Raw genomic sequence first — 26,884 nt, forward strand, 5'->3', positions numbered from 1 at the left:
AACAGGGAAAAGTAGATGTAACACGGAAAACACCAGTTACTGGAATTGTATCTGCTCAGAGAGACTGCAAATTCTGATACAATAAATAAATAACACTACAAAAAGGAAGAAAATATTTTGACCCCCATATAAATACATCCGACTCCCCCACAAGATGGTCACTTATAACCTACAGATTGCTAATCTACAAAGAAACAGGGCAACCGAGAAACACCTGCAGACTCGCTCTCCCCGATGCATGGAGACAGCTTCACATCTGCGATTACACAGCTTTAACTTTATTATGCGATTTCAAATTATAGAGCAGCTGTACATACCCCCCCCCCCACCCCCTGAATATTAATTCATTACTAACCCTGTAACTGGTTGGAAGATAGGAAATGATCAGTAATAAAATCAAATTTTTCAAAACTTCAATCTGCAAATCCCCCCCCTCGCCCGCTCCGGTTATTACAATATACGATGGGCTCCTCCAGAGCAGAACCGTGATATTTGTAGCCCTGGGAAGTCCACTGGTTCCCGAAATGTCTTGTAATCGGCCGCATTCTCTCCAATTTGGGGCTTTAATCAGAGGGACGAGCGGCGGCCATTACTGAATATCCCGGAAGAACAGCAGCAACTAAACTGGTGAGTCTATTGGGAACCAGGCGGTCCCGAGAGCTACAAATAGCATGGTTCCTCTCCTGGGGGCCCCCATCCGGTTCAAATCCTGTTAAATAATCTTTAATAAAAAATGTCAGGAAAGAGGGAATTATTGCTGCTTATACATATTGGGCCTGTAGAGGTTGACGCCCCGTGACAGCACAAGAATTTCCTTACTCAAAATGAAGAACGTATTAAACACAAAATGGATATTTCCCAGCGCCTCTCTTTGCTGGTTTAGCATGAGAGAAGGAGCGCTGCGTTATTCTGCCGCTTGGCATGACTAACCTGCCCCTGCTGCCTCCTATCCCGTATATCTATGGGCGGCGACCCGTATATCTATGGGCGGCGACCCGTATATCTATGGGCGGCGACCCATATATCTATGGGCGGCGACCCGTATATCTATGGGCGGCGACCCGTATATCTATGGGCGGCGACCCGTATATCTATGGGCGGCGACCCGTATATGTATGGGCAGCGACCCGTATATCTATGGGCGGCGACCCGTATATCTATGGGCGGCGACCCGTATATCTATGGGCGGCGACCCGTATATCTATGGGCGGCGAGTCTGGAAATTACATGCCCCCTTTAAAAAAAAAAAAGGGCAGACAAAGTATTTAAACTAAACCAGGGGGAGAGCCCAACTCCAGCCCTCAAGCATTACAAACAGGTCCGGCGTGAAGAATATCCCTGCCCAGGCGGCTCAAACACTGCACCACCTGTGCTGAAGCAGGGATATCTGGAAAAGCTGACCTGTGCTGAAGCAGGGATATCTGGAAAAGCTGACCTGTGTTGGTGGCCACCCCTAAACTAAATAATGATGATCTTCCTGTACCCACAGCAGGGCTTCTGAGCACCTGTTACAGCATATAACGTGTGAGCGAGAGAGAGAAGACAGGCAGTGGTGCAGGTGCAGGTTTAATGCCGATTCCAGGCCGGCAATTCTACCTCCTGGCACCAAGATAAGGTTCACCCCCCCTCCCCCCCACTAAAGCCAAATGAAACACCATCCCAGTTGTGGTGATATTGGTCAGTCTCCGTGCCATCGTTTAGCAGCAACGCAGTGAGCGGTCCTTAGCTGAACAGCTTCCACTTAACGCTATTAGCACCCTAAGGAGCAGCAACAGCACAGGCTCTAAAGGGGTTAACATTTTTGTAGTGGCGAACTGCATGTTCACATGCCACACAAACCGGGAGCACAGCACGATCACACCTGTGGGACAATGGGTTTAAAGCACCAGTGCCCCCCTCTCTCTCTCCCCCCCTCCCCCCCCCCAGGATGTAGGGACATGGTCTCCAGTCCTGCCCAAGATGCTTTGCTGTGTCCTACCCCATCTCCACCAGCCGGGATCATGGTCACCGAAGCCTCCAAGCTTCCCGAGATTCATTTCAGGAAGCAGTCTAGCTTGGGCTGGTTGGGCAGGAAAGAGCTGGGGGCCGCGGGTCGGCAAACCTTCTTCCTTTTCAACCTGGGAGGCAGAGGGCGGATTTCTGTCAGGTTGCTCTGAAGAAGGGAGTTAAGGGACATATAAATAGGCACGTGCCTGAAGAGAAGTCCCCTAAACCAGGGTGATCAACCCCAGTCCTCGAAATGCCGAAAACTGTTTTTTATGTAGACATTTTAAATAAGAAAACATCAAATAAGGGAGAACAAAGGTCAGCAAAAAGTGGGGGGGGGGGGGGGGGGCAATCTAAGTCAGGGATGCTCAACTCCAGCCCTCAAGCCTCCCCAACAGGTCACTTTTTAAAGATATCCCTGCTTCAGCACAGGTGGCTCATTCATTGGCTCAGTCTTCGACTAAGCCTCTGCTTGAGCCACCTGTGCTGAAGCAGGGATAGCCTGAAAACCTGGCCTGTTGGGGACGGGGGGGCGGGAAGAGGGGTAAGGGGAGGGTCTTGAGGTCTGGCGTTGAGCACCCCTGCCCTAAACAAGTCCCTGGAGAACCGTCCTATTGTGGTAGAACCCAAAATGTTGCATTAATGATCACACTATAGTTTGACTGGTGAACAAATTGTTAGCAGTACGTTTCCATCTCGGGGGGGACGGGGGGGGACACCGTTTGATGATTTTTGTTCGCAGATTTCTTTACAAGGGAACAGGTTTTTATACTAAAGCCCCAATTCCTTGATGTTACAAACATTATTCTAGTTTAAGTATCTTCGTAATGTTTACCTTTACGCACTTATGTGCATTATGTTGTGTAACTTTGTGTCGAGCGTGCGATACGCTGGCTGGCGCTATATTACTAGAAAACTGCACAATACAATATCTCAGCAGGACCCAGGATTATTAGATATCACAAAAACATTAGAAAAGCCGCCGTTTACAAAATAAATACCTTAAAAAAAATGCCATTCTTTCCCCCCCTCCCTCAGGGGGTCTCGGGAGCCGAGCCACGTTAATGTTAACTCTGGAGACCCCCTTCCTCTCCCTCCCGGGGACACTGAAGGTTCAAGTTTCCCGCGTCAAATGCACCAATAGGAAGAGGCGTCAGTGGCAGCTTCTTATTGGGCCACGTCACGCGGGGGATTTAAACCTCCAAGAGGTACCCGGGAGGTCTCAGGAAGCAGGGGGGCGTCTGGTGCTGAACCGGGTTAATGTCGGCTCCGGAGACCCCCTGATTCCTACACATATAAAAGAGAGAAACAAAAAGGGGAGAGCGGGACTCGGAGGAGCTGCTCCTACCAAGTAAGAAGGAAGTAAATGAAGGCAATCGCTCTGATCCGAGAGGAAAGGGAGTGAGGGTTTTATTTCCGGGAAGGGCGTTGAATTGGCACAAAAAGGTTGATACCCATTTTACAGGGATTAAAATACAGCACTGAAATGTTCCAGTCCTGTGACTCGGAGTGGGTGTTACAGTAACGCCAAGCAGTGCACCAAACCAGTTACATTCCCTCAGGTTAAGAGCAGGAAGGATACAGGTTGGATGAACTTTGTTCTACCTCCCAAACCATCGAATCCGGTTCTTACCTAAGAGAGGAAAGAAAAACCATGGATAAAACGTGGGCGTCTTCTACAGAACTGATCGAGTGATCCTCACTCCTAAACTTAACGTCCCACCCACAAACCCTCATTAAAATGTAATCACCACGTCATCCAAGTCTGATTTATACCGTTGTAGTATTTCTACGGAGGCCCCTTCGGTTGTGAGAACATAACGTGGTTGCTGCTGCAGCTCCCGAGTGCCTTATTGCCCCTCAGTAACACACTAACCACACAGATAGTGCTTGTGCTGGGCAGTTACTTACAGCGCCCGTATTGTGCCGCAGGCTCAGCAGGCTCCCGACCGGCTTCTTGTGAAGCAATGAGTTCTTAATGAAAGATGGCAGGGTCAGGTCATCGTCCTGGTCAGCTACGGTCTGACCTCCAGCCCAGTTCTGTGAAAGTTAACAGGGTTAGAGGGCATCAGAGTGGTGAGGGAGAGACAGCCAGAGAACGAGCATAACGTGGCATACTGCTGATCAGGACAGAGGCCGCGCTCCCGCCGTGCGCTCTGATCAGGACAGAGGCCGCGCTCCTGCCTTGCGCTCTGATCAGGACAGAGGCCGCGCTCCCGCCGTGCGCTCTGATCAGGACAGAGGCTGCGCTCCCGCCGTGCGCTATGATCAGGACAGAGGCCGCGCTCCCGTCGTGCGCTATAATCAGGACAGAGGCCGCGCTCCCGTCGCGCGCTATAATCAGGACAGAGGCCGCGCTCCCGCCGTGCGCTCTGATCAGGACAGACCAGAGTTGGGAAATTGAATGAGTTTCACAAAGATTTCTTCCTCTTACTGTTAACACCGTGTTCTCTAGCAGAGTGCTCTTATCCGGGCCGCTCACGGGACACCTGTACAAAGTAAACATCATGTTTAGCACAGATATTAAAGCAAATAAGGGATTACATGAATGAAAGGAACAAAGCTCAAAAGATTGTGTCTACACTCCGTATCTTTTGGAAAATGCTTTTTTGAAAGTGCCCTGTTCATCTAAATGGGTAAAATAAATAATAATAAAAAAAAAACCCTATTGACCAGTGGGTTCTCCTGGAGCGGAACCGTGCCAAGATTAAAATGAACGCCAAAACGCAGGCCCGTTACGGGAGTCATGTTTAAACCAGGAAGTGCGCAACTAAAGCCGTTTGTATCCCTGGGTCCTGGGAAAATAGTGCGGGTCAGTCCCGGAGGAACAAAATGTTTTACGCATTTGATTGTTGTGAGAAATGAATAGAAATTCCAGCCTCGGCCAAAGACATTTGATAAAGAATGTAACAGCCCTTTCCATGGGAGTGTGAAGTTTATTTTTTGTATTGGAAAAGTGTCAATTAGCGCCGTATCACCTATTAAAACAAGTCAACATGTCCTGATCTGTGTGACTGGATTACATTCATTTCAAGTGCTGTTTGTATGGGGAGTTGGAACCAGAAGGAGTAGTAACAAGGAAGGGGTGAGACGGTATAGTATATTGAAATACAGTTAGTACTTATAACTCCACAGTTGCAACAATGAGCAGGATTGAGAATGCCACTAAATGCACATCTTGCCACATGTATGGGCACTTGTAGCTGTGCTCTAGGGAGCATATCGCTGTGGGAAGTGTGAGCGGGGGGTCTCTTTAGAGTCTCACATTGCTGATCTGAAGAGGCAACTTGCAATATTGAGGGACATCAACAATTTGACCGATTAGTGCTGACTGAGCAGGCCCTGGCTCGGACTAGTACTGCAGATGGTGGCGCTGTGAGTGAGGAACAGGTAAGTAGCTGGGTAACAGTTAGAAGGGGAAGCAGGGGCAATAGGAAGAGGCAGGCCAGTCCTGAGCTGACCCATCCCAATAGATTTGCCATATTGAGTGAAGATATTGGGAGTGTCAGGGCAGGAATGACGAGGCTGTGGGGAGACAGACTCCTCTAGCAGCCAGGGGAATTGTCCCTCCTACACAGAGGGAACTCTGGATACTCCAAGACCAAGAAAGTTTGTGCTGGTAGGGGACTCCATTATTAGGAGGGTAGGTAGGGCAACCGGTTGCTGTGACCGCATGAACCGAATAGTTTGTCGTCTCCCAGGGGCTCGGGTTCGGCACATTGCGGATCGGGTAGACAGATTGTTGTGAGCAGCTAGAACTGACCCGGCGGTCATGGTACATATTGACACCAATGACAAAGTTAGAGAAAGATGATGGGTCCTAAAAAACGATTTCAGGGATCTAGGCTGCAAAGACCTCCATGGTAGTATTTTCTGAAATACTACCAGTGCCATGCGTTACACGGCTAAGAAAGTGGTGTAGGAAGGAGGGTTTGGGTTTTTTAGAGCACTGGGACTCCTATTCGGAAAGGTGCTATCTTTATGGTAGGGAAAGATTTCACCTCAATGAAGAGGGCTCTTCTGTGCTAGGAGGGAGAATGTTAAAAAGGTTGGAGGAGATTTTAAACTAGGATGGAGGGGGGGAGGGACAAAGATAAACTTAGAATATAGCAATAGCAGATTATACAGATTATACTAGAAAACTTCTAAAGACTAAACACAATTGATGTAGAAAGGCAGGAGCAGCAAAGAGTACAGACTGAAAAAAATAAATGTATTAAAAATGCGGCAAGAAGCCGACAGATAAAATGAGGGAGCTTGAATTAATAGCTACAAGAGAGCAGTATGATATCATAGGCATTACTGAAACATGGTGGGATGAAACTCATTACTGGGCAGTTAATTTAGAGGGTTATTCCCTTTTCCGAAAGGATCGAGCAAATAGAAGAGGAGGTGCAGTATGTTTATATGTTAAACCGAATCTAAAACCATAGGGAAGATGTTTATGAAGGGAATGATTAAAGTGTAGACCTTCTCGATAAAAATTAGCAGTGGAGGTAAAATGTACAAAGAAAATGGTTGCTATGAACCACCAAATATCTGTGAGATTGAGGAAGCCAGAATACTTTTGCAAATGGAGAAGGCATAAAAACTAGACCATGTTTGCATTATGGGTGATTTTAATTATCCAGGCAGACTGGGGCAATTAGATTAGCATTACATCGAAAGGAAACAGGTTTTTGGGGTGTTTAAAAGATCATTACAGGAGAGGGGCAATACTGGATTTGGTAATATCAAACAATGTAGAAGTAATACCCAAATGTTCCTGGACTTGAATATTTGTTAACAATGATCAGAACATGGTCTCATTTGAAATAAATTATCACGAAACAGACTACTTGGGTTCAACAAAGACTTTAAACTTTAGAAAGGCAGAATTTTAATAAATTGAGGAATAATCTACAAGGAATAAATTGGGATGATGTTTTTGCAGGAAAAAAATGTGGAAGATCAAGGAGGTCTTTCAAACATTGTTAGAAAAGCACACTTATCAGTGAATACCCTTGGGTAATAACTATAAAAGAAACAAGTCTAAACTAATCTGGCTAAATAAACAGGGAGGGGAGGAAATGGACAAGAAGAGGAAGGCGTTTAGATTCTTAAAGTCAGGAGGGACGGAGGCGTCGTATCAGAATTATAAGGAATGTAACACAAGTTGCAAAGGGCAATCAAATTAGCCAACATGGATAATGAAACAAAGATTGCAATAGAAAGTTAGATCAACTCTAAAAAATTCTTAATAACAAAAAAAACAATAGAAAAGAAAATATAGGACCTTTTCAGTGTGAGATGGGCAGGCAGATAGATTATTGGAGATAAGGAAAAAGCAGAGGTATTAAACAAACTCTTTGCCTCTGCGTTTACCAGGGAAGAATCAATTTTATTAGTAGTGCCGCAGGAAGAAGCCACAACCTCCATATTAATGAACAATTGGTTAACTGAGGAAGAAGTTCATGGGCGGCTTGAAAAGTGAAAGTAAATAAAGCACCTGGCCCCGATGGCATACATCCAAGAGTTCTCAAGGCGTTCATTTCAGCAATAGCCAAACCAAGGTTGGAGGAAAGAATATTTCGCCATCAACAAAAGGAAATGGTTCTTTACCGTAAGGGCAGTTAAAATGTGGAATTCATTACCCATGGAGACTGTGATGGCAGAAACAATAGATATGTTAAAAAAATAAATAAATAATAAGTTGGACATCCTTTTTAGAAAGGAAATAAGTAACCATGGGAAGGATGATCACCCAGGGAGTAATCTGATTGCCAATATTTGGAGTCAGGAAGGTATTTATTTTTCACCTTATGAGATATCATTAGATGATATGTCACTGGGATTTTTATTTGCCTTCCTCTGAATCTGAGGAAGTTCATAGGTGGCTTGAAGTAAATGAGGCATCTGGCCTTGATGGCATACATCCAAGGAGTTAAGCTCAGTAATAGCCAAACCATTACATTTAATATTCAAGGACTCCCATTTCCACAGGCTCAGTACCACAAGATTGGCGTAAAGCAGATGTGCTGCCTATATTTAAAAAGTGAGCTAGATCACAACCGGGGAATTACAGACCTGTAAGCCTGACTTTAATAGTTGGGAAACTACTTGAAGGTTTAATACGGGATAATATTCAGGAATACCTAATGGAAAACAAAATTATTAGTAATAGTCAGCATGGATTTATGAAGGATAGATCATGCCAAACTAACCTTAATTGTTTCTTTGAGGAGGTAAGTAGGGATTTAGACCAGAGTAATGCAGTTCATGTGGTCTAATTAGATTTTGCAACGGCTTTTGATACGGTTCCACACAAGAGGTTGGTGTACAAAATAAAGCAAATTGGACTTAGTAAAAATATATGCACCTGGATTGAAAACTGGTTGAAGGACAGACAGAGGGTTGCCATAAACTGAACTTTTTCAGGTTGGGTTAGGGTCGTGAGTGGAGTAACTCAGGGATCGGTATAGGGACCCCTTCTTTTTAACTTGTTTATTAATGACCTTGAGAACGAGAGCAAAGTCTCCATCTCTGCTGATGACGCTAAATTATGTAAGGTTATAGAATCAGAGCAGGATGCAATTTCTCTACAGAAGGACTTGGAGAAACTGGAAACTTGGGCACGTAAATGGCAGATGAGGTTTAATACAGATAAGTGTAAGGTTATACAATTGGGAAACAAGAATAAACAGGCGACTTACAAATTAAATGGGGATAAATTAAATGGGGATAAATTGGGGGAAACAGATACAAACATGTAGAGGCTTAGAGTCCTCCCCAAAAAGATCATTGGGCATGACGTCATCGCGTTGACGTCGTGGAGGAGGAAGTAACTGGGTGAGATCAGTCCATGTTATTCGGCAGCTGTGGGGCATATATCGCTAATTTTACTAGCTACAGACTTTGACTTGCAAGTACTTTCATGTGAATACGGGCTAATACTGTCAATACCTGTAGTATATTGTACACATACCGTCACATGTACTGTTTACCCCACGATTATAGCGATTATTAGTGTGCTAACAGGTTTATGTCATAGATACTGTGTATATCCTGTGATTGTATCAGAGGGACATCTGACTGCCTGTTAACCATCAGGAACATATGTGTTTTATACACAGGCACAAACCCAATACCAACCTATGCACACTAGAGTTACCTATGTGAGTGGAGATCTATTTGCAGCATCCATTTATGCATTAACCATTTGTGTGCTGCATTACTCACAGTTAGCCCTATTGGTAACTTACCTTGACTGCCACCATTGTGACTGCACCCGTTATGTTCACATTTTAATTGGTTTTAATTAGTTTAGAGCTAGCGCTTTATGTTGTTAGTCCCTGATTATTAATAAAGTATTTGTTTTTTTGCCAACTGGCGTTTTAGTGGTAATTGTCCTCTCACAGTGATGAGAGCGATTACTTACCTGTACTGTATGGTTGATTGAACCACTTGTATATATTTGGTATTTAACCCCAGGCATTTAACCTAGCCCAGTGTGCAGCTATTGAGGATCTTTTGGGGAGGACTCTAAGCCTCCTCTACATGTTTGTGTCTGTTAACCCTATCCTCTTTGCACCGGCTGGTATATAAATAATGTTACATTATATACATTATCATATACATTATTTGGGTGAGCGGTAGACCACAAGTTATGTTTACATAAATTGGGGGAACCCTTGATGGAGTAGGATTTAGGAGTGCTTGTAGACAGGAGGCTTAGCAATAGTGCCGAAAATCATGCGGTAGCTGCAAACAAGATCTTATCTTGCATTAAAATGGAAGGGAATATAATTATGTTCCTTTACACAGCATTAGTAAGACCACACCTTGAATATGGAGTACAATTTTGGGCACCACTCCTTAGAAAAGACATTATGGAACTAGAGAGAGTGCAGAGAAGAGCCACCAAATTAATAAAGGGGATGGACATTCTAACTTATAAGGAGAGGCTAGTTAAATTAGATTTATTTACATTAGAAAAGGAGTCTAAGAAGGGATATGATAACTATATACAAATACATCTGGGGACAGTACAAGGAGCTTTCAAAAGAACTATTCATCCCAAGGACAGTACAAAGGACACAGGGTCCTCCCTTAAGGTTGGAGGAAAGGAGATTTCACCAGCAACAAAGGAAAGGGTTCTTTACAGTAAGGGCAGTTACCATGTAGAATTAATTTCCCATGGAGACCGATGGCAGATACGATAGATCTGTTCAAAAAAAGGTTGGACATCTTTTTAGAAAGGAAACGTATACAGCGATATACCAAATAAACAAACATGGGAAGGATGTTGATCCAGGGAGTCATCTGATTTCCAGTTCTTGGAGTCAGGAAGGAATTTATTTTCCTTTAATGAGATATCATTGGATGATGTGACACTGGGGTTTTTTGTTTGTCTTCCTCTGGATCAATAAGTATAGAAATAGGGTAAAGAATCTGCTGTCTAAATTTAGCATAGGTTGAACTTGATGGATGGATGTCTTTTTTCAACTTCATCTACTATGTAAATGTGCAACTTTATACAAAAAATAAACTAACACTTAAGATCTCCCACAAGAAAAGCTTTAACTAACCCTTTCCCTGACAGAAACATGCAGAGCAAAGCGCCAGAGACGCATAGCAAAGCTGGAATGTGCGGGCGCTAAATGGTTCCGCTGACGAAACCTCGCTCAGATGCCATGGAAATGCAAAAGCATCAGGGTACAAATCCTGGTCCCTTTCTTCATGAAGCCGCAGCTTGGTTTCCCCTCTCAGGACCTGCAAATCTCATTTGTTCCCCAAGATATGTGGTCTCCCACCCAAGGGCTGTAAAAGGGCCTTACTCTCTCTTCTCCAGCTTCAGCTTCTTGGAATGGGCGACAAAGGTTTTCTGTGTGACGTGCTCAGGAGTATCAATGTCAAACGTCATGTCCAGGTTGATATCGTCCCCTCCGGCTGGGCGATGGAGCCGCGGCCGCTCCAGTCCTATGGGAGCCGGACTAGAAAACAGAGTCCAGAAGGGGAAGGGGTCAGTCAATCTGCACAGAGAGCGGGTTAGTGGAAGATGTGAGCGGACAGTGCAACGTCCTGACCACTCTGTATATAACATGAAACATATAACATACTGGGTCTCCTGAGGTAGGTAAGGTCCCCACCAAAACATCATGCTGCAATAATATACATATTCTATTCATATACTGTGCTAGGCTTGTAGGAGACTATACACCTCTGCATTTCACCCTATAGTACTCCGACACCGCGTCTATAGGGAGCGCACGTTATCCCAGCCTGTGTGCAACTACCTTTATGCTAAAATCAAATGATAATATCCGGATGTTGCCAGACTTACTGTGCTCTGTGCCACGATGTGCACGGCTCCGGTGTGGCTACAGCTCTAGTGGCCCCGAGGACAGCAAGTTTAACAGTAGGATTAACGCTGTGGGGTTCCATGCTTCTGAATGGGACCTGCATCATTAATCCCCCTGGGGCATCTGCAGGTAGAGAAATATCCCTACTCGCCTTTCAGATGAGCTGCGTGTCCGACCTGCAGCCTCTGGTCTGGATCCGTGTCCCCGGTATGCAGGGCTGTAGTTACTGCCCCCTTCATTTAGATGCCCTTAAGGGGGCTCTACATGAAGGGGGAGCTACATGTGAAACAATGTGAATCCCCGCAGGGGGTCACAAAGAGTTCCCTATTGTTTGCACTCACACAGTAATTATAATATGAAATATTGGGTGTAATTGACCCGAAATAATTAATTCAATACTGGGTGTACATAAGAGCCAGCCTTGGCTCCCAGAGAAACACCAATAAAATGAAACAACATTTTATCAACATATATTCAATGGAAAACAGGTGCGAATTACTATATACAAATGTGAATACAATCCCCACGGTGGGGTAAGGAGTGTGACGTGTGAACTGCGTGTGCACTGGATAATGCGCACATGCAACACACTGAAGTGTGGGTTGTGTGTCTCCTTAATGTGTCTAGATGGAAGGATCAATCTAAAGAAGGGAATCAGGACAAAGCAAATTGGGATGCCCCTAGGTGGTGGGGACGGGGGGAAAATGTGCAACAGAATGGGTGCTACAGGCAGAAAACCTAGTCAGGGCAACAGCATAGAAAGCAAAGGGGGGCCGAGCACACCTGCAAAACAGAGCGTTACTGCAAAGAGATCCTTTGTTGACTGATGGTCAAATGCATCCAACGTTTTGGTGCCAAGCACCTTCATAAGGGAGCTTACCAGTGGGACGCCACCATCTCTACATCATTAAGGGGGCTGGACAAGACCGGGGGACGCGGATCCCGACCCCTTGATGATACAGGGGGCACAGACCCAGACAGATGCGCTGCTCATCTGAAAAGGTGAGTAGTGATATTTCTCTCCCTGCAGATGCCCCAGGGGGATTAACGCGGCAGAAGCATGGAACCCCACAGCGTTAAGCTTCCAGGAGCCGCTTGGACTTGCCGTCCTTGTGGCCGCGTTTATGCCGCGGGGTCCCCACCCCATTTTTTTCCCCGCGGTCACAAGTACAGCTTGTCTGGCTACACCTGTATATTGAAACTTCTCACACAGACATTCCAAAAGCGAGAATATGCACAAGAGCAGCCCCTCACGGCAGCCTCGGATACGTTGGAGGTCGCTAGACATCAGAAACCACAACTTGTGTATCCCAGCTGCGGGAGTTAGAGTATCCGTCACTTTACATTTCATTGTGTACACCGCCTGCAGTGACTTTTTTGGGGGGGTTTGAGAGAATGGATTTAAACCATAAAAAACAGGCCCACATTCCAAATTATCTGCTTGTATAAATATATTTTTTTAAATAAATAAAAAAGTGTAATAATACTTCACCAAGAACAAAAAGTAATTACAAAAGCCTGCCATGATGATTGAGGTCTGAAACCCCAGAGCTTGCGATTTTAGAAATGATGACCCCACACACCTCTCGAAGATCAGGCGGCTGATCGCTTCGTTGGCTGCAGTCGGGGTACTGAGAGTCTTCTGTAAAAACTCCACCTTCTTCTTTAAACTCTGAAAAAACAAGGAGGGCGGGGACTTAGCCCGAGCTGGATATCTATCTATCTATCTATCTATCTATCTATCTATCTATCTATCTATATATATATATATATATAGTGTATGTTTATGTGTGGGATAGAGGAGAAGGCATGGTCTTTAACACAGGACTTTGTATGTACCAGTATATCAATTATAATGTTTTGAACATGAAGACTACTCAAAAGTCACTACCTACAACTGCTTTCAAAAAGGTACAATCCCACACATTTGGTCAGAAAACAAACAGTAAGGGCCTCTGAATAGGGAAGTGTTTGTCCAAGTGTTTTTTCCCCATATCCCACCCTGTCCTTATCAGAGCGATAGTACTGATAAGGGATGGGGGGGCGAGTCTGGCTGTACAAGCGCTCGCTGATCCCACAGTGACATCACGCAGAAGGGAGCAGCCGGAGGAAATCAAACCCCTCCCAAATCTAACTTTTAAAAATACATTAAAAATACTTATAGGTGCCAGAGCTGGGTAAAAAAAAAAAATAATAAGTATCAATTACCCACATGAGAAACCTTAAACAGCTCATTGGACTTAGTTCACTTTGGTTCCATGAGGGCATAATCCTTTAAAGCAAGATACCAGAGCAGAGCCCCTGTAAAGGCTGCATGCAGTCTCACCATGATCTCCTTGTCCGCATTGTGCAGCTCCTTCTGGGCGGAACCAAGCTCTTCTCGCGCTTTCGTTAGTTCCAACACTGTCTTCTGCGCCTGCAAACAGAAAACCGCCGATTACCCCGTCTCAATGGATTCAACGTTCTCCTTTACGGTGCTACCAGGCACAACAATATCTTTGTGACATATCTGGCACATTAACCAGAATCCCCTGTATACACCCGCCCACCCCAGCTCTCTCTTGTATACATACACCCCCCTCCCTTCCTCCACACCTGTATATGCCCCCTCCCTTTCCTCACTCCTGTATACACACAAACCTCGCTCCCACACTCCTGTATACATACACCACACACACACACACACCTTTCCTCCCTCCTGTATACACACAAACCTCGCTCCCACACTCCTGTATACATACACCACACACACACACACACACACACACACATGTATACACCCCTCTCCCTTTCCTCCCTCCTGTATACACACAAACCTCGCTCCCACACTCCTGTATACATACACCACACACACACACTTCCCTTTCCTCCCTCCTGTATACACACAAACCTCGCTCCCACACGCCTGCTTACACATGTATGAACAGACTTTTAGGAGGGAAGATGAGAAATCAGACAGAATTCCTGCAGAAGATGACAGGCTGTGAGCCGTGAAGCATTCGCTCAAACGGATCATGTCTGGAGCTGCAGTCACAGGGACGATGAACACTGTTAAAGCGCTAAATGGTTACACCCCCGTTCTAACCTTGTTATTAGATGCAAATAATTCCTTTTTCAGCTTCTCAGTCATCTCCGAAGAGGATTTGCGCACTTCCTTCAGGTTCTCATATTCCCTGCAAATTAAAATAAAAGGTCACATGGGACCCCCGTTTACCAATTCCAACCCCGCCGCAGACAAATACGGGGCTTTATCCCTCGTCCCTACTCTGCTTCGGCTGCTTTTACTCACCTTGTTTAAGTTCAAGTTGATTACACAGAGTAGAAATAGAAGGTATACGCATTTAGGGCACCAACATACGTTTATTTATTTAAGCAAGTCCTTGGTGACCTTGTGACCTCTCAAGTGTCAGACACTAGGAGATTACCCAGGGTCAATGAGGACTAGCATATATAAACTGTTTATACAGCGGAGCCGCACTTCCCGTATTCCAATTATACAGCAGGACCTTCCACTGGTTGTTTTTTTTGACGTTTATAGAAACAGAGATTGGCAGCAGATAAGGACCATTGGGCCCACCTAGTATGCAAGTATACTCTTATTTATATAATACGCATTAACCGCGTGCACAGGACTGCACAGGGCAATGCAGGAAATGTAAAACACAAAGGGTAAAGCGTGCATGTACGTGTATACACACACACACACACACACACACACAATTGGGAGAAAGCAATCGCAGCCCGGAAACAGTTTAAACTCCCTTATTAAATATACTATGAAGTTACTTACTCCAGGTTAGGGAAGATTTCAGCATCCTTCAATTGCCTGGGTTAAATCTTTCCTAGCAAGAAGATGGTTGGATATTGTGAAGCTACATAGCGATAACCTCTCACTTGTACTGGGTTTTTTGGCGAAGGGATTCTGGAGTATAAGAAATTACCCACAAAAGGCCCAGATCCACATAACAGAGCTAAGCTTAAGCACACCTCCCATTTATGTCAATGGAAGTAAAGCATTAGCACGCCATGCACCCTGTTGTGGATCTCAGACTCATGCTTTGTAATTCTGCTCCAGAAAAGATCTGTCAGTTCTGCGTATCTGAGGCACAGCAATGTACACACCTCACCCCCTCCCTTCACCCAACTGCACCACAATACTTACTTCTTCAAGGACACGCAGTACACAGCCAGCTGTTCCACGGCCGCCTGCCCTGACCCCATATCTCGGATCATCTCCTCCACCTCCAGCCGCTGAGACTGCAACAAAACCTCGATCCTGTCGAACAGGAAGAACGGACGGAGCATTAGAGCCAAGAGACGCTTACTCACCAGAACTTAGAACGCCGTTACGTATTTTTCCATCTTGTGTCTGCGAGATTTGACATCTCAGTCGGTCTGTGGAGCAGATAAAGGACCCGCACGTTTCCCCATTCCCACAGTGACGGTTAGGACACAAAACGTGTCGTCATTTCGAAACGGTCCCCAGTACCGACCTCTCCATGGTCTTCAGCTTGTTTCTCAGCTTGCGTGCTTCGTCCTTGGCAGTTTTGGCATCAGACTGCTGCTGCTCAAAGAACTTCATTTGTTTCTAGGAAGAAATAGCCGTGTTAGTCCAGTTGTGATAACGCATAGTAATGAGTACTTCAGTATTAGGCAGTACCTTTTATATTTGGACTAAATTTATATTCTGTAACCCTTCTAAGAAGGATACCAACATGACTATTGTATGCTGGGTTCCACCATGGGTTGCTATGGGGATCCAGATGTCACTCGGGAGTATTTAAGATGGGACTATTCAAGAGGGTTAGGTTCCAGGAGGACATGAGGAGCGGAGTCTCGGGGAGAGTAGATCAGTAATGATTCCAAAGTAATTGTACAGACCAGGCCCCCCGTTTAGTTGTAGATGGGGACAGTACCGTTAAGTTAGGATCCCTGAGAGAAGGAATGGAATCCGGAATAAGTAATAAAGGAATACGGCACGCCATAGAGGGCCTCAGGAAAGATGGCTCCCGGCAGATCAGCTCTAACATTCCTCAACCGTCTGTGTAAAAGTGCCACTTCTCAGGCAAAGTGCATTGGGTCAAGAAAAGACCAGTCAGGATTCCCGTAGGGGCCCAGAGTAATCAGATAAATACAGAGTATGCTCCCACATTTACTCAGAGCAACCAAGTCAAAGTACCTTCATTGAAGTGTTAAGATAGGGAAGAAAGAATCCCTTTAGTGTGGCACTAAGGAAAGTGCACCCTAATTAAAACTTAAATTTTATTGTAAACTGATTAAAATAAACTGTTTGGAGAAACCACATACATAAAACACACAAACAAATAATAATTAAAAGACGGAGAGGTGTGGTAGGGTGTTTAATGGAGGTGTTATTATATATAAATACCTCTTTAATCAAATCTTAATAGACCCTAGAATATGGATGGTCTCTATACTAAAGGTAAGTATGGGTACTCGCAGTGAATGGGGTAAAGGCAGTTGAATGTATTTGTCTGCTGGATGAAAAGTAAGGCTGTATGCATTAATGGCTGAGGTGAAGCAGCCACAAAACACCTCAAACAACAACGTCACGTCGGCTCATCGGTGAGGTGTGGGTTATACACTGTCCGAGTGATTCGTAGACTGCGTCCGTGGGCAGTAAAAGCACTCAGACCTCAGGGTTGATCTCTCCTATCTCTGCAGTGAGTGTGGCTGGTCTTACAATAGACTGGTCGAATTTATATCGATATATATATTGTTGTTTGAGGTGTTTTGTGGCTGCTTCACTTCAGCCATTAATGCATACAGCCTTACTTTTCATCCAGCAGACAAATACATTCAACTGCCTTTACCCCATTCAACTGTAATGGTCACAGGGGTTCTGAGATATCCTTTCACTGTGAGTACCCATACTTACCTTTGGTATAGAGACCATCCATATTCTAGGGTCTATTAAGATTTGATTAAAGAGGTATTTATATATAATAACACCTCCATTAAACACCCTACCACACCTCTCCGTCTTTTAATTATTATTTGTTTGTGTGTTTTATGTATGTGGTTTCTCCAAACAGTCTATTTAAATCAGTTTACAATAAAATGTAAGTTTTAATTAGGGTGCACTTTCCTTAGTGCCACACTAAAGGGATTCTTTCTTTCCTCTCACCTATTATCAATCCATTCCCTGTGAGCACCACCCTCTCAGTAACTGTTTGGATAATTTTCCCTCCCTTTGCTTGAGCAGAGTAAACTCTGCAGCCTTCACCTGCGTGCAGATCCCCTTGTCTGGTGTTAAGATAGGGCACTGATTGAAGCACTATATTCCTGTATCTCGGTTATAGAATACAGTACGTTAATGTGTATGAGCAGCCCCTGCCCATGGGGACACGAATAAATGACTGTTGTACGACAAAACTTCCTGGTGTCCCTTAGGCTGCGGTCCCAGTGTGTTCTGTAGCACACGTGCTTCACCGCACATCACGGTCCTGGGAGGGAGAGTTTGCGATGGAAGGGGGCATGGCGGGGGGTTTGCGGGGGCGTGGCCATGACCTCACACGGCTGGTTCGCCCTCATTGGCTGAACATTGGTCCTTTGAAGTCCAGTGATGTCACAAAGTGGGAGAGGCTGAACCGCCGGCAGGGGCGTGGCCACGCCTCCGTTGCCAGTTCTACATACAAAAAAAACTTGCAGTACAGCGCGGCTGCTAAATGCGCGCCGACGCATGTACTGGGCCCGGATAGATTGGGGGGGCGGCACTTGTGCGCACTGGGACCGCAGCCTCATTCTACAACCTTGCTACCTCATCGCCCAGCCATCTGAATCCAGCACCCCAAGTCAAGGTAGCCGACGCGGAGTAGCCATACAATACACCCCCATGTAATCTCCCTGGAAGCCGGGCAGGGAGGGTTACATAAGACAAGATTTCGAGAGTTCTCTCTGTCTCAGGTGAAGCATCACTGACCTGAAGAAGAGACGAGAACTCTTGTAATCTTGTCTTATAATATCAATTGTCAAAATTAAAAAAAAAACAGTACCACCCAATACTGAAGTGTCATTTTCTAAGAAAACAAATACAATTAAACGAAAAATTCAAAAAACAAATTGGTAGAACAGCAGCAACAAAAAAAGCACCGATCAACTCACCAGAGGTACAAAAAAAAAAAAAAAAGTTTATTAAATCACATACTAAAAAACAGACTAACATAAAAAACAATTCCTCCTACGCGTTTCAGGCTCTCCAGCCCTTTCTCAAGGAGTATAATAGGGGTCTGATAAAATGATGTATATATATAGCCCCTCCTCTGAACTCTCAGACACCTGAAATGTATACAGGTGATTGAAACATATATATTAACCCTAAAATGTGTATAGGTCTCCATGTTCAAAATGGATAGAAAAGAAGATGGATTATCAATCTGTACTGGAATAAGTATCAATAGATAGTTTAAACAAAATAGACAAAGGAATCTACAATATAAGTAAATCCAAATGTTACATAAACAAGAATTGATACAAATTAGCACCAAATGGAAATATATCCTGATGGATAATTAACTAAGCTATCCTTTTCACATGAGAGACCAAAACACATATCAACACATTGATTGCACAAACATAAGAAAACTGGCATGACATCAATAACAAAGTAATGAGCATGATACACGAAAAGATGTTAAGAAATATATAAAATAATAGTGTATACGATAAATATACACGAAAAATATATATTTGTATATAAAATAAAGAAACAAAAAAAGAAGCTAAAGAAACAAACCTGATGATGAAATACTAATTCTAACAAAAAGGATAATATTAAACAAGCCCCGTTCATACAATCTATGAACTGTATAGTTATACCAATGAGAAGATACAAAATCCCCTCATAAAGAACAAATATATAATGGAATTACATCAAATATATTATTGGTGAATTATATATATTGTTATATGATATAACTCAACAGCCCAAAGACAATACACAGAAATTAGAACACCTTTAAGATTTAAATTTAAGCAGTTAAATGTTATATGAAATGAGATATGGGTGAGGAACAAATGCAGTATAACGTGAGAGAGTACCCAAAAGGAAGGTAAACTTAAATCATAAAAAGTATTTCAAATCCCAATGTGTATTCAACCCATTTGGGATAAGAGTATTTAAAGAAAAAATCCAATGGGCCTCTCCTCTTGTATAGTGCATTTGTTCTGTCACCGCCACGACTATGAACTTGAACAGTTTCAATGGCAACACATTTAAAATTGACAAGAGAACCATTTTGACAAATATCAAAACGTTTGGACACGGGATGCACTTTATCTCGTTTAAGAATAAGTCTCATGTGTTCCATTACTCGGATCTTAAACATACAGGACGTAAGACCAATGTATCTTTTGTTGCAACCGCATAAAAGCATATAGATAACAAAATCCGTGTTACAATTGATAAAGGTAGTTATGTTATATGACCTTGTATTCTCCATATCAGAAAAAAAATTTGTGTTGGTTACGTATGGACATATTTTGCATCGATTGCAAGGATAGCATCCTGTAAATTTTGGGAAAAAATCTCTTTTGGAACGAGTTTTATCTACTTTAATTACACTCGGAGAGATGATATTACCCAATGTTGGTAGTTAAAGACAAATTTGGGAGTCATTGTTGTTATCTCTCAAAAGAGGATCAACATTGAGAATGGACCAATGTTTGTTAATTATATGTTTAATCGCATAAGCTTGGTTGCAAAAAGTGGTTATAAAATAAGGGGAAACCAGGTCAGATTTAATTCTATCTTGTTTACCTCGTTTTAGAGAAACCGGACTACCATCCAACATCTCCACTCTGTTTTGGTTGAGAGCATTAAGATTGGCCGCCATCAACATTTTTGGATTGTATCCTCTAGCACGAAAACGATTAGTGAGTTCTATGGCTCTATGATGGTAATCATCAAGATTAGAACAATTTCGGCGTAGGCGTATGAACTGGCCATAGAGCTCACACACATAGACCTATACACATTTTAGGGTTAATATATATGTTTCAATCACCTGTATACATTTCAGGTGTCTGAGAGTTCAGAGGAGGGGCTATATATACATAATTTTATCAGACCCCTATTATACTCCTTGAGAAAGGTCTGGAGAGCCTGAAACGCGTAGGAGGAATTGTTTTTTATGTTAGTCTGTTTTTTGTTTTGTAGTATGTGATTTAATAAACTTTTTTTATTTTTCGTACCTCTGGTGAGTTGATCGGTGCTTTTTTGGTTCCTGCTGTTCTACCTATTTGTTTTTTGAATTCTACTGTTCCACGATTGGAGTGACGCACTTCCGCAGCGCAGGTTCCGGCTAGTCGCTAAGCATCACGGGAGAACGCCGACAGGAGACGGGCACCTCCACGTTGTCAGCCTGGAGCTTTCCCGGACGGTCTGAGGCTCCGGTTATTGCCACGGCTTCAGCACGCGGGATCTCAAAGGCTACACCAACAAGGATTCAGGTATCTACACTTTTACCTCTGAACATTATGGGGTGCAGAAGTTAGGACTGAGAAACATGCCAATTGAGTCACTAAGGGCACGGTTTAAGGCTGGCTCCAGTTTCTCTGGCAATTCTCTTATTTTGTCCATCTTTCCCTTCCAGTCAGTATCCTTACAGCTATACTATATGCGATTTATTTTGCCTATGATTTCTTACCTGAATTGCTACGGATTTAGAACCACATTGGACTTTCTATATACTTTCATTTGAGTCTCTCAGATATTGTCTCAGAGTCTCTATATTGCTATTTTTGGAGCGTGGAGTAGTTATTTACATAGGATTACAATTAAACGAAGCTCAAACAGCGAGGCTCAGGATCGAGCTTTGCATTGACGCCATAGAGCAATTTGTGCAATGATTAGCATATAAAGATTTTTGGGCCTTATACCCATTTCAAGAACCCTATTGGCGATACCTTGGAACACTATTGGCCATATAAATCTTGGGCCTTCTACTATATGCAGTGAAGCCCTGTGCTAGACAAGAGATTAGCTTTGTTTGATTGGAGCGGAACTATTCTCCAGCACTGGGGAGCTACGTCCCGACACACGGAATCGAGGGAATAAACCTGTATTATAAAATATAGGTCTTACCTTCATGGTAGAATACAGCATCTCCACGTTGCCCAGCTCCTTCTGCATTTCCTGTATGGTGACATTTCTCACATCCAGCATCTGCCGCAAGGAGTCCACTATATCCTGGCATTCCCTCTTCTCCTTCTCTGTAAAATACGCCGTCGCCACACGGGCAGTGAGAACAAGCGCTGCAAAGTGACTGGCCTCTGTCGAATCTATACTTGGGGTAATTCCCTGACACCAACTTGTGTGTGAGAAGAGGCCTTCAGCACACCACAGGACCGATTGTGAATGCTGGTTATGTACTTGTGCAAGAACTAAACCTAGTGGTACGAGTATGTGGACCATACTATCGGGCACCGTATGTGTGTGGTATCTGTGTGCCAGGCTCCCGCTGTGCCGGAGTAATATCGGGAGACATATCCTGTGTGCATGTAATGTACGTGTGAAAGTGTAGTGGGGATTAGCACCTGCAGTGTGTGCTATAATTGTGCCCCTGCACTCACCTTTAGCTAGAAGAAGTGCTTTTACTCTGTCCACTTCATTCTGCAGGTTGGGAGAAGAGTAATAATATATAATCATGCCGCATTGTCACAGTGACAGTATAACGCATACAGTGTCACTACATTAGTAAGTGTTCTGCAAATCTACAAAACACCCACGGGAGCCCACGTGATAGTTTACACCCGTCACTGCTGAAAAACATTGCTCATCTCGGCCTTCTGCTGTTACAGCACAGACCTCTCTCTGCTTCCCCTGATGTTTTAGACAGCAGCCGCGAGGAAAAAAATAAGTTTGTGCAGAAGAAGACAGTCATCGGAGAGTTGAAGTGTACCAACACTCATTGATCGCGATATCAATGACATCACAAATCCACGATGGCTGCACCCCCCTCCCCCCCCAAGAAGAACACATTTTGCTTCCAATTGGGACATTTCACCCTGAAATTATGTGCATCACATTTGTGCATTTTAAAAACTGACAAGCGTCAGAGAAAGTGTTGCACAAAGAGTAAGGCCGAGTCCATAGAAGGACAGGCCGTGCTGAGGCGTGCGGACGCTCAGCGCTGAGCCCCTGCATCCTCAATGAGGATGCCTTGAGAGGGGGCTCGCGCGAGCGTCCGCAGGCGTGCTCAGGTTTTGGAGTTTTCAGCCGAGCGCCATGCTGTTTTTCAGCGCGCTGTCGGCTCAAAACCTCCAATGAGAGAGGGGCTGCGTCAACGTCACGGCGCTGTGACGTCAGTGCGTCGCGGGCGATTGGCCCAGCGACGTCACTGCCCCGCCTCCCTCAGTCTCCCCCCACCTCCGATCGCGGACGCTGGCTCGCCTGTATGTGCATGGAATCGCACAGCTTCTGCAGGCGAGCCTCAGCGTCAGCGTGGTGCAGCACGGCTCCCCCCCTCTATGGCCCGGGCCTTAGATGGAGACGGCAGAGCGCACATATGTGAGGTGGTAATTACGGAGAGGGATCGGGTACCACACTACCGCAAGGATCCTTTTCCAGGTTGGTTCAGGGGAAGCTTCGAGAGTCTCTACGATGCAGCGCAGTATGTTACAGGAAAATATTCACGTACCTTCAGGGATTCGGCATCGAGCACGGTCACATCCTCCTCGACAATATCAAAGAAAAGCTTGTTGATGATCTGCCTGTTGCTGACCTGAAGGAAGCAGAATGGTCACTAGGCGAAATCCCCTCAGCATGTCCCATACAGAACATACACTACCACTTAGGGACATGTTTTAGGGCTTAAATATTAGCGACCGGTCAGTTATTTAGACTAATGAGGTATTTGTAACTAAGTGTTCAGTTTGTGAACAGGTAAGTTGCAACTCCGGAGAGGGACGATTTTCTCGAGTGCCCCACGTTTGTGTGATGTCTCATTATTATTATTATTATTAGTTGGAGGTATTGGCGTACACACGCACAACTCCTTAAAGAAGGAACGCAGTCAACGCCAAGCGGTTTACAGGAATATTTTAATAAGCTATTCTCTTAATGGTTTAACCCCCTATATGCCAACAAATTGCACGTGTGCCATGTTACCTGGATCCTACACTGGGGGCAGGTGCGGTGCGGAGCAGAGTTAAACCATTGGAACAGACTGAGGGGTAGAGAGAAAACACAGCAAACATTAACACAACAACACACAGTGTGTGCGCAATGTGTACATGTCCGTTACTTATATTAATAACAGTGTCTTGTGGTGTTTCTCATGTAGCATGTGCTGTGTTGCCATGTATCATAACATAGTCAGGTCGCAAACTGCGTGTGGAAGGTCTGCAGTGTGATTGTGTGTAATTGTATTGGCAATGTGCATGATGTGCCAACTACGTGGTGTAGATATGTTACCACACCTGGCAGATGGTGTGCCGGCAATGTTAGGGTTGTGTAGTTGTGTTACCACACCTGGTGGAAGGTGTGCCCGCACTGTTAGGCCGGTTCTATACTGCGTGCGCGCTGCAGTTTTAGTTGGCTGAGGTTAGTCAGCCTTCCTATAATAGGAACGCGCGCGGCAGGGAGCGTGGAACCGGCCGACAGGGGGGAAGATTAAGAAAATAAAGAAGTTGCGCCGCTACCGCCGCTGAAATGTGTGTGTGTGTGTGTGTGTATACACAATGTTATTTAAAAAATTACTACAGTATTCATTTATTTGAAAACTTATTTAAACACACACACACACACACAGTACCTTACTCGCGCACAGTATATACACAAAAAGTGTGCGGCACATGCACATGGCCGCACACAGTATATAACGAGCCTTAGGGTTGTGTAGTTGTTACCATGCCTGGTGGAAGGTGTGCCCGCAGTGTTAGCATTGTGTAGTTGTTTTACCACGCCTGGTGGAAATGTGCCAGCAGTGTTAGGGTTGTGTAGTTGTGTTAGGATTGTGTTACCACGCCTGGTGGAAATGTGCCCGCAGTGTTAGGGTTGTGTGGTTTGTGTAGTTGTGTTAAGGTTGTGTAGTTGTGTTACCACGCCTGGTGGAAGGTGTGCCCACAGTGTTAGGGTTGTGTAGTTGTGTTAGGGTTGTGAAGTTGTTAGGATTGTGTAGTTGTGTTACCACGCCTGGTGGAAGGTTTGCCCGCAGTGTTAGGGTTGTGTAGTTGTGTTACCACGCCTGGTGGAAATGTGCCCGCAGTGTTAGGGTTGTGTGGTTTGTGTAGTTGTGTTAGAGTTGTGTTACCACGCCTGGTGGAAGGTGTGCCCGCAGTGAATCGCCGCCACATCTCGGCTGTTTTCGAAGAAGTCAGAGCAAATGGTGCAGTAGGCCCGGATGGGCATGTCGGGGGAGAGGCTCCCTCAAGACAAGCTACATCCAGTGATATCGCGACAGAACATCACACACAAAATCCTCCGCGATGGACGTGACGTCACGAGCATCGAGCCTCCTGATTGGCTGGGAAGACTGCGCCAGTACGCATGCGTCACCGAGACCGTTGTAGCGGGCGGGGCTAGGGAAAAGGCGGGAATCCTGTCGAATGAGTCAGGGCAGAGTGCGCACGCGCGAGTGATGAGACGGTGTGGGTCGCTCAGTGCGTGTTTTCGGGGTGACGTTGAAGGTTTGGGGGTGATGGCTCTGAGGAGGGGGGATATACGGCTTCTCACTTCTCCTTATCACACCACATTTTTCTCTGCACATTCCTTGAACTTCCGTTCCTAGCTGGAGATAGCCGGACAGAGCGCGTAACCCATTCACTGCCACGCATCACCCCCACACCCCGCCTGAGAAAAACAAGAATGGGGCAAGTCCCCATAGAATGCCCGCGTGTCACGCGTAACGCAACGAGACGCGTCACAGATGTTTAGACCTAGTCGCAAAAATAGCGCAAAGAAGACAGCCCTGTCAGCAATAAAACCGCCATTTGGTGGAATAGTCACAAACAGAGATGGCAGTGGGTGAAATATGTATACTGTATATACAGGTATATATATATATATATATGAAAAAAAGAGGGAAAGGACACTGCTGCGCTAGCCGGAATGATACACAACAATTGAGGTGATAGCATAACAATAAAAATCAACACAAAACCCCCCCAAATGACACTAATGTATGAATAAACTGCTAAAAATGAAAAAGAAAACATAACATACATGGACATACAGTATACACAACAGAGGGGAGGGGATGAGGGAGAGGCAGAGGGAATGGGGACGAAATAAGGGGGGAAAAGCCCCAAGAGATGCGGTGAATAAGTCAATGAAAATAAAAATAAAAGTGTCCTTCAGCAGCTACTGGGTGTCGCTGCCAGTCTCCAGGAACAAAGGACCTTCCTCTTAACCTGTAAAACGAAAAGAAGACAGCGTGGCTCCCATAGCATAATATTGTAATTTAATTAAATTACAATATTATGCTATGGGAGTCGCGCTGTCTTCTTTTCGTTTTACAGGTGTGTATATATATATATATATATATATATATATATATATATATATATATATATACAGTCGGGTCCGTAAATAATTGGACACTGACACAATTTTCTTAATTTTGGATCTGTACGCCACCACAATGGATTTGAAATGAAACAACCGAGATGCAATACAAGTGCAGACTTTCAGCTTTAATTCAAGGGGGTGAACAAAAATATCGTATGAAACGTTTAGGAATTGCAACCATTTTCATACACAGTCCCTTATTTCAGGGGCTCAAATGTAATTGGACAAATTAACACAATCATAAATAAAATGTTCATTTTTAATACTTTGTCGAGAATCCTTTGCAGCCAATGAACGCTGGGTTTCCTCCTTTGTGATGCTTTGCCAGGCCTTTACTGCAGCTGTCTTCAGTTGTTGTTTGTTCGTGGGTCTTTCTGCCTTAAGTTTTGTCTTCAGCAAGTGAAATGTATGCTCGATCGGGTTGAGATCAGATGATTGACTCGGCCATTGCAGAATATACCACTTCTTGGCCTTAAAAAACTCCTGGGTTTCCTTTCACAGTATGTTTTGGGTCATTGTCCATCTGTAAAGTGAAGCGCCGTCCAATCAACTTCGCTGAATCTGAGCAGACAATATATCCCTATAAACTTCAGAATTCATCCGGCTGCTTCTGTCTTCTGTCACATCATCAATAAACACTAATGACCCAGTGCCATTGTAAGCCATGCATGCCCATGCAATTACACTGCCTCCACCGTGTTTTACAGATGATGTGGTATGCTTCGGATCATGAGCCGTTCAAGCCTTCTCCATACTTTTTTCTTCCCATCGTTCTGGTACAGGTTGATCTTAGTTTCATCTGTCCAAAGAATGATGTTCCAGAACTGGGCTGTCTTTTTTAGATATCGTTTGGCAAAGTCTAATCTGGCCTTTCTATTCTTGAGGCTTATGAATGGTTTGCACCTTGTGGTAAACCCTCTGTATTTGCTCTCGTGTTGTCTTCTATTTATGGTAGACTTGGATAATGATATGCCTACCTCCTGGAGAGTGTTCTTCACTTAGCTAGATGTTGTGAAGGTTTTTTTCT

The 26,884-nt window shown here is 44.5% G+C and overlaps 1 protein-coding gene across 1 annotated transcript; it reads right to left on the reverse strand.

Moving 5' to 3' along the window:
- Nucleotides 1-1,910: 1,910 nt before the first annotated feature.
- On the reverse strand, nucleotides 1,911-24,826 carry TRAIP (TRAF interacting protein). The gene is made up of 15 exons (XM_075574121.1): nucleotides 24,602-24,826; nucleotides 23,458-23,515; nucleotides 22,988-23,071; nucleotides 21,921-21,960; nucleotides 21,433-21,560; nucleotides 15,821-15,915; nucleotides 15,490-15,603; nucleotides 14,413-14,500; nucleotides 13,654-13,743; nucleotides 12,911-12,999; nucleotides 10,803-10,958; nucleotides 4,421-4,475; nucleotides 3,898-4,026; nucleotides 3,569-3,619; nucleotides 1,911-2,152 (listed from the first exon to the last, which is right to left on the reverse strand). Exons 1-15 carry the CDS (start codon nucleotides 24,697-24,699, stop codon nucleotides 2,033-2,035), a joined length of 1,395 nt encoding a protein of 464 aa, XP_075430236.1. The 5' UTR covers nucleotides 24,700-24,826; the 3' UTR covers nucleotides 1,911-2,032.
- Nucleotides 24,827-26,884: the final 2,058 nt, after the last annotated feature.

The sequence above is a fragment of the Ascaphus truei genome, chromosome 17 (genome assembly GCF_040206685.1).
Source record: "Ascaphus truei isolate aAscTru1 chromosome 17, aAscTru1.hap1, whole genome shotgun sequence".
Classification (NCBI taxonomy): Eukaryota; Metazoa; Chordata; class Amphibia; order Anura; family Ascaphidae; genus Ascaphus; species Ascaphus truei.